Raw genomic sequence first — 8,877 nt, 5'->3', positions numbered from 1 at the left:
GCCTGCGCAGTCTGCTCTGCTCTGTTAGGTTACAAGCCTGTGCAGGAAGAAGAAAATAATGATTAAAGGTGATCGCCCCGCCCCCGACGACACCATACAGAATAAAAATGACTGTAACAGAGAGGAAACACTGTTTATAATGTTGTGTGAAAAATGTAAAAAATACCCACAATGATCTCACCCGATTTCCCTCCTATTTTGTTTATATTTTCCCAGATATAAAAGAAGTTAAAACACAAGCAAAAAAAATACATAAAACTAAATCCTGATGTGCCCCCGAAAAAGACACAAAAATTAGTTGAATTACACAAATAAAAATGCTCCAGCCCCCAAAACCGAACATGTGTCTGGTCCAGAACCACAAATTGGCCGGCACTGAAGGGGTTACACAACCCTACGCTTGTACACGCTCCGCGCATGTACAAACACAGGGAGAGCTTGTGCTTTAGCGTTTCTATACGTCTCATCTTTGATTTCCTCTTCCAAAGGTTTCGCTCCGTGCCGAGTCTTCCACAAGATCTTCCATTTCTGGAATAAATAAATGAGACATTCCTGGTGCAGATGTGGTATAATATACAATAAATATAATATTACTCCCGGCTCAGCGCTGACGAGATTGGCCACCATCTTGCACAATCGCGCGGCCGTATGACATTTATCTGTCACAGTGGTAGAACAGGAGGAGAGCGCCGCCGCTGCCGCCATATTGTTTCATCCAACAGCCAATGACCGGATTCTATCACAGATTATTGATGGCTTCAAGGAATGTCATAGAATAATATGACACCCCATTGGGGTCACCGCCGAGGCCTATACGGGGGCTCAGCAGACACACGGGATGTGGTGACCTCATTCCACCTGTGCACCCCATGTGACCACTGGGGCCCAATCACTTGCCCCTGCGGTGACCATTTGGGAACATGTGGCTTAAAAACCGGGCTACCAACTCGCAAAGGTCCCATGACATTGGGGGGGGCTCCTGATTTTATTTATTAGGCCGTTACCTGTTGGGGTTATCCTATTACATTACTTACCGATCGCCACTCATGCTGACGGCCGCCTCGGCTTTCCTTGATGCGCCCCATGTCATGTCACTAGGACCCCCTGGGGGGCAGAAGCGGAGGCAACTATGAGGAGGAGCGGGGATCAAAAAGAGGCCGTGGGCCAGCAAACCCCCACAAATACTCTCTCATTATACTCGGGGTCTTTCCAGACTTCCAGGAGTTAGTTAGGGCTGTCCTGGGCCTAGACCACAAACCACTAATAAAGACAATTAAAGGGGCGGCCACAAGAGGAGCAGAGGGGAAGAGGAGCAGAGGGGAAGAGGAGAAGGGGGAGCAGAGGGGAAAAGGGGGAGCAGAGGGGAAAAGGGGGAGCAGAGGGGAAAAGGGGGAGCAGAGGGAAAAGGGGAGCAGAAGCAGCAGAGCAGAGGGAGAGGAGCAGAGCAGCGGCAGGAGGAGCAGATGGAAGAGGAGCGGAGGGAGAGGAGCAGAGCAGCGGATGGAAGAGGAGCGGATGGAAGAGGAGCGGAGGGAGAGGAGCAGAGCAGCGGCAGGAGGAGCGGATGGAAGAGGAGCGGATGGAAGAGGAGCAGAGTGGAAGGTGCGGTGGCGTTTGCCTCTCCTCCTACAGACATCACTAGACGCAGATAGAGCAGGGCACTGATTTGGGGTCAGGCCGTTCCCTCGCACTGCTGGAGTTGTCTTTGTATTTCTGCAGCTCACATAAGTTTTAGGCAGGTGTGTACAACATGAGGTGCAATAAAAATGGTCTCAGAAATAGAAGGGTTAATAGCTTATTTCTGTAGATGAAGAAATGGAAATTCGCTCAATATTCGGTGTGACCTTTGCCTTCTTGGTACAGAACTGGGCAGGGGGGGGGGGGGGGTTGTCCACTCCGCCATTTTGTCCCACCCGTCTTGTTATGTCAGACAGACTGACTGGAGGATGTTGAGATCAGGGATATATCTATGGGACCATATCACCCCCCCCCTGACTCCTCCAAAGGGCAAAGGTCACACCAAATATTGATGAGATTTACTTTTCTCTTCTGAATTCACAAAAATAAACCATTAACCCTTCCACTTCCAAAGTCTTTCTGACTGATCCCCAAATATTCCTTTAGGCGCTTCAGTGGTTCACCCCCCCCCCCCCCCCCCACACACACACACACACTTACACCACATATACAGTCACCTATCCCTATATACGCCAGACATAATGGCTGCTCGCACACCGCACGCAGGAGACCGGACACAGGAGGAGATTAAAATAATAAGGTGTTTTTAATATAAAATTTCAGTATAAGACATGACGGCAGCTTGTAAGGGGAGTAATAAACCTAAGAAATGGATGAGCGACCCTCAGGACAGGTCACCGACGTATGATCAGTGGGGGAGGGGGTCTGACACCCGTGAGCCCTCCAATCAGCTGACTGCAGAGGCCTCGGTGTTCAGACAGCACCATACACTGTATAGTGGCAGCACTGGGTATTGCAGCTTAGCCCACTGAGAGGACCAGTGAATTGGACGGTCACTCAGTCAGCTGATTGCCGTGGTGCTGGGTGTAGGACCCACCAATCAGACATGGAGGACCTACCCCAAGCACTGGCCAAAACCATGTAGGTTCAGGGAAACCTCTATAATGGGGTTGTCAAGTCACAGCATTGGGGGCAATTCTGGTCAGTGGGTGTCCCATGGATCTTCACACCCCAGATTTGGACGGAGCGGCTGGCCGGACACTTTGTGCTGCCCTGGTGGTCTTCACGCACCATCTGATCAGCCGCTCCACCTAAAACTGGACTCTCGTGATCGTTGGGGAGGGGAAAGGGGGTCTCAGCAGAGGGACACTCACTGATCAGCGTAGTTAGCACAGCGATGTTCCATAGACTTCTATGGTACCACACTATACAGCTTGGACAACCTCAATACTGAAGATGTGCAGGGTTCTGGGTGTCAGAGCACCCCCACATATCTAACACTAAAGGACAGGCCATCAATGTTACAGAACGGAGACCCCCTTTAAGCAGTTTACACCGATGGAGCAGAGTCAACCCAAACCTGCAAGTGGCCAAGACGCTGCAGCGAGACGTCTTATCGGAGACAATTTCAAGGAGTTTTTATAGTTTTCTGTGACCCCCTCCCCCCCCCCATTGACTTTTCATTGCCTTTGCGATCTCTCGTTGCAGCAGTTTAAACCCATTGTGCAAGTTCGGGTGAGTGGTCACGTCTGAAGATTAAAAAGGAAAGTTTTGTTAAAAAATAAAATTTGGGTGCGAGGAGCGGCCGGCCTGATAACATCACCAGAATGGAATTCCCTGCTGTTATTGGGGTCACCTTGTGACAGGTAAAGGGGAGGGACCATGTGGAGGAAGGACAAGATGGCGTCCGAGGGGGGGGGCTCACCCTGACAGGCTCGGCTTCTTCTACATTACTTGGGACAATCATTTGGCGCAGGCGGCAGTTTCAGAGTGGAGGACTAAGATGGCCGAGGCATCCAGGGCTCCAAGCTCAGGTACTCCGGGGGCCGCTGAGTCACCATGTTGGAAGTCCACACCATGTCTGTCCTATTAGCTCGCACCAGAACTTCCTGCACCTCGGCATCAAACTGAAGGGTCCTGTGAGGATTGATGGACGGAACGGACTGTGAATTGGGGGCGGTGTCCTGGTAACACTCCGAGGGGAGCGGATAGATGACAAGGCGCAGGTCGCTGAGGAACAGGAGTCTGTGCAGAAGATTGCGCACACCCCCAATGGATACAGGGTTATCAAACAGCCCCAGGTAGCGCAGGTGGCGACAGCGCCCCAGGACAGGGGTCAGCACCGACAGCGAGGCGTCACTCAGCTTACACTCCATGGCATCCAGGAAGAGAAGGGACGAAGAGGCGGCTGCAAGGAGCTGCAGGAACGGCTGAAGGAGCTCGTCACGCAGATTGTGGCCGCTCAAGTCCAACTTCTTCAGAGAGGAGACATGGATACTGGAGGAGAGATAGCGGAGGTCAACGGGGAAGAGGGAGCAGAAGGCCAGCTCCAAACTCTCCAGAGGGGCCGGAAGCATCCTGTAAGAAGAAGCAAGACAGGAAGGTCACCAGCAGAATAGTGAGCGCAGCTCCGGGGTATAATACAGGATAAGTAATGTAATGTATGTACACAGTGACTGCACCAGCAGAATAGTGAGCGCAGCTCTGGAGTATAATACAGGATAAGTAATGTAATGTATGTACACAGTGACTGCACCAGCAGAATAGTGAGCGCAGCTCTGGAGTATAATACAGGATAAGTAATGTAATGTATGTACACAGTGACTGCACCAGCAGAATAGTGAGCGCAGCTCTGGAGTATAATACAGGATAAGTAATGTAATGTATGTACACAGTGACTGCACCAGCAGAATAGTGAGCGCAGCTCTGGAGTATAATACAGGATAAGTAATGTAATGTATGTACACAGTGACTGCACCAGCAGAATAGTGAGCGCAGCTCTGGAGTATAATACAGGATAAGTAATGTAATGTATGTACACAGTGACTGTACCAGCAGAATAGTGAGCGCAGCTCCGGGGTATAATACAGGATAAGTAATGTAATGTATGTACACAGTGACTGTACCAGCAGAATAGTGAGCGCAGCTCTGGAGTATAATACAGGATAAGTAATGTAATGTATGTACACAGTGACTGTGCCAGCAGAATAGTGAGCGCAGCTCTGGAGTATAATACAGGATAAGTAATGTAATGTATGTACACAGTGACTGCACCAGCAGAATAGTGAGCGCAGCTCTGGAGTATAATACAGGATAAGTAATGTAATGTATGTACACAGTGACTGCACCAGCAGAATAGTGAGCGCAGCTCTGGAGTATAATACAGGATAAGTAATGTAATGTATGTACACAGTGACTGTGCCAGCAGAATAGTGAGCGCAGCTCTGGAGTATAATACAGGATAAGTAATGTAATGTATGTACACAGTGACTGCACCAGCAGAATAGTGAGCGCAGCTCTGGAGTATAATACAGGATAAGTAATGTAATGTATGTACACAGTGACTGCACCAGCAGAATAGTGAGCGCAGCTCTGGAGTATAATACAGGATAAGTAATGTAATGTATGTACACAGTGACTGCACCAGCAGAATAGTGAGCGCAGCTCTGGAGTATAATACAGGATAAGTAATGTAATGTATGTACACAGTGACTGTACCAGCAGAATAGTGAGCGCAGCTCTGGAGTATAATACAGGATAAGTAATGTAATGTATATACACAGTGACTGTACCAGCAGAATAGTGAGCGCAGCTCTGGAGTATAATACAGGATAAGTAATGTAATGTATGTACACAGTGACTGCACCAGCAAAATAGTGAGCGCAGCTCTGGAGTATAATACAGGATAAGTAATGTATGTACACAGTGACTGTACCAGCAGAATAGTGAGCGCAGCTCTGGAGTATAATACAGGATAAGTAATGTAATGTATGTACACAGTGACTGTACCAGCAGCATAGTGAGCGCAGCTCTGGAGTATAATACAGGATAAGTAATGTAATGTATGTACACAGTGACTGCACCAGCAGAATAGTGAGCGCAGCTCTGGGGTATAATACAGGATAAGTAATGTAATGTATGTACACAGTGACTGCACCAGCAGAATAGTGAGCGCAGCTCTGGAGTATAATACAGGATAAGTAATGTAATGTATGTACACAGTGACTGTACCAGCAGAATAGTGAGCGCAGCTCTGGGATATAATACAGGATAAGTAATGTAATGTATGTACACAGTGACTGCACCAGCAGAATAGTGAGCGCAGCTCTGGGATATAATACAGGATAAGTAATGTAATGTATGTACACAGTGACTGTACCAGCAGAATAGTGAGCGCAGCTCTGGAGTATAATACAGGATAAGTAATGTAATGTATGTACACAGTGACTGCACCAGCAGAATAGTGAGCGCAGCTCTGGAGTATAATACAGGATAAGTAATGTAATGTATGTACACAGTGACCAGCAGACTAGTGAGCGCAGCTCTGGGGTATAATACAGGATAAGTAATGTAATGTATGTACACAGTGACTGTACCAGCAGAATAGTGAGCGCAGCTCTGGAGCATAATACAGGATAAGTAATGTAATGTATGTACACAGTGACTGTACCAGCAGAATAGTGAGCGCAGCTCTGGAGCATAATACAGGATAAGTAATGTAATGTATGTACACAGTGACTGTACCAGCAGAATAGTGAGCGCAGCTCTGGAGTATAATACAGGATAAGTAATGTAATGTATGTACACAGTGACTGTACCAGCAGAATAGTGAGCGCAGCTCTGGAGCATAATACAGGATAAGTAATGTAATGTATGTACACAGTGACTGTACCAGCAGAATAGTGAGCGCAGCTCTGGAGTATAATACAGGATAAGTAATGTAATGTATGTACACAGTGACTGTACCAGCAGAATAGTGAGCGCAGCTCTGGAGTATAATACAGGATAAGTAATGTAATGTATGTACACAGTGACTGCACCAGCAGAATAGCGAGCGCAGCTCTGGAGTATAATACAGGATAAGTAATGTAATGTATGTACACAGTGACTGTACCAGCAGAATAGTGAGCGCAGCTCTGGAGTATAATACAGGATAAGTAATGTAATGTATGTACACAGTGACTGTACCAGCAGAATAGCGAGCGCAGCTCTGGAGTATAATACAGGATAAGTAATGTAATGTATGTACACAGTGACTGTACCAGCAGAATAGTGAGCGCAGCTCTGGAGTATAATACAAGACGCATATTTGTGTGCATTTCATGCATTTGCAGAGGGACCTCTTAGTTTAGGACCTGATGGTCAGTGATTATTATGTGATTACCAGAGTAGGTGCTGTAAATGTTCAGAAAGCCGTGACGATCCGAGGTTGAGCTCCTTGAGTGCAGGCAGCTGGCAGAGGTGGGAAGAGAAGGTCTGTATACCGTCCTCGGCATCGGTGGTGAGTATCACGTCTACATTGCTGTACGGTAACTTCAGGCTCCGCAGGTTGGTGAAGCGCTTTATATACGGCATTAGAGTGTTCAGACCACAAAGCCCCAAGTTATTGAACCTCAGGTCTATCTGCCGGAGGTTGTAGGGGCTGATCGGGTTCAGCAGCTGCAGCAGTCCTATAGAGCGCCGCAGAGACAGCTCCTCCACCCTGAAGTCCCGACAATGCAAACGCAGAGGACCACACGAGTTACCCTGCAGCGCCTTCTGCAGGATGGAATAGGAAGTGCTGTTCACAAACAGATCCACTTGCACATCCACACACAAAGGGCCTTCAACTGTGTACCCCGAGGGTAAAGGGTCACCGGACTCTCGCCTGCGCTCCACATCTAGCCACAATTCCTCCTGTAATCTTTTGAAGAGCTTGATGCAGGACTTTGCCAGGAGGACGGTGAGGGGCCAGAAACTCAAAGTGTTCGCGTCCTGCTCCAGCTCATTGTCATGGATATCAGTCAGGTCCAGGAGCCTCAGTTGCTGCTCCCTGCAGGTGAAACATGAGCAAGACAGTCAAGATGGAGGATGCCAAGTGTGCTGCCCTCCACAGGCCCGGAGCCAAAGAAACTCCCCCCCCCCCCCCACCCCCCAGGCCCTGAGCCAGAGGGCTACCCTCCATCCAGCCGCCACGCACAGGCCTTGAGCCATTGGGCCTCCCCTCTCACCTGGGCGGTCGCCCCTCTCTCCAGCTGACCAGCTCCCGCTTGAGGTAGTCCACGACGCTCAGTATGATGGCCTGCATACACTGCCGATTGGCCTTCTCATAGGTCATGGTGGGGGGGTGGAGGTGCTCGTCCTCCTGCAGCAGACTCTGGAGGATCAGGAAGGGGAATGGCCATTGCCGCACCAATTCCTGCAGCGCCAACGTCTTCTTGTCCATGAATGCGGCTCTGAAGAGCACCCGGTAGAGGTCGTCTGGGACAAAGGGCAGCGCTCTGCGCAGGAGACTGCGGTCCGACACCAACCTCCGACTGCAGATGAACACCAGGGACAACATGGCTGCCGAACCAAAAGCTTATCACCTGAACAGAGAGAAGGCCACAGGATGACACCAAGGGGTCAGAGGACAGGGGGTCAGGGAGGGCAGAGGACGGGGTCAGGATGACATCCAGGGGTCAGGATGACATCCAGGGGTCAGGGAGGGCAGAGGACGGGGTCAGGACAACATCTAGGGGTCAGAAGACAGGGGTCAGGACGACACCCAGGGGTCAGGAAGGGCAGAGGACAGATCAGGATGACACCCAGGGGTCAGAGGACAGGGGGTCAGAGGACAGGGGTCAGGACGACACCCAGGGGTCAGAGGACAGGGGGTCAGAGGACGACACCCAGGGGTCAGAGGACAGGACGACACCCAGGGGTCAGGGAGGGCAGAAGACGGGAGTCAAAGAGACCAAAGAAAAGGGGTTAGGGAGAGCAGAAACCATGGAGGGAGAGGCAGGACAACAACCTGGGGCAGAGGAGTGGGATGATGTTGTGCGTCCATTATATTTGGGAGTCTCCGGTACTGGGGTCCCCGGTGGTGTGGGGCTGGGGTCCCGGCTCTCCCCGTCAGGTCCTCCGTCCTCCTACTCACCTGCCTGCAGCCGTCAGACACCGCTTAGCCCCGCCCCTGTCACTAGAAGCCCGCCCACCAGCGGACCGCCCTTACGTCAGCGCGTCCTGCGTGTTATATCGCCATGTTAAGTACTGGCTGAATGAGAAACGAAAGTGAAAGTATCCTCTTCCTAATCTACTCAGAGCCTGGTCACATGACACGTCCTAGTACTGGGGCGGCACTACAACTCCCAGCATGCTGTGGCTGCTGACATCCGCCCTATTACACTCAGTTACATAAGAGTCAGTTCACACTGTGCT

General features: G+C 50.1%; 1 protein-coding gene across 2 annotated transcripts; it reads right to left on the bottom strand.

Moving 5' to 3' along the window:
- Nucleotides 1-3,202: 3,202 nt before the first annotated feature.
- LRRC14 (leucine rich repeat containing 14) lies at nucleotides 3,203-8,620 on the bottom strand. 2 transcript variants are annotated; one of them, XM_075272033.1, is made up of 4 exons: nucleotides 8,597-8,620; nucleotides 7,689-8,045; nucleotides 6,863-7,510; nucleotides 3,203-4,056 (listed from the first exon to the last, which is right to left on the bottom strand). In XM_075272033.1, exons 2-4 carry the CDS (start codon nucleotides 8,018-8,020, stop codon nucleotides 3,477-3,479), a joined length of 1,560 nt encoding a protein of 519 aa, XP_075128134.1. In that variant the 5' UTR covers nucleotides 8,021-8,045; nucleotides 8,597-8,620; the 3' UTR covers nucleotides 3,203-3,476. The 2 variants fall into 2 exon arrangements, with proteins under 2 accessions (XP_075128134.1, XP_075128135.1); XM_075272034.1 differs by lacking the exon at nucleotides 8,597-8,620 and adding an exon at nucleotides 8,471-8,497.
- Nucleotides 8,621-8,877: the final 257 nt, after the last annotated feature.

The sequence above is a fragment of the Leptodactylus fuscus genome, chromosome 4, assembly GCF_031893055.1.
Source record: "Leptodactylus fuscus isolate aLepFus1 chromosome 4, aLepFus1.hap2, whole genome shotgun sequence".
Lineage (NCBI taxonomy): Eukaryota > Metazoa > Chordata > Amphibia > Anura > Leptodactylidae > Leptodactylus > Leptodactylus fuscus.
The sequence above is the reverse complement of the archived record's forward strand: the minus strand, read 5'-3'. Positions and strand labels throughout refer to the sequence as shown.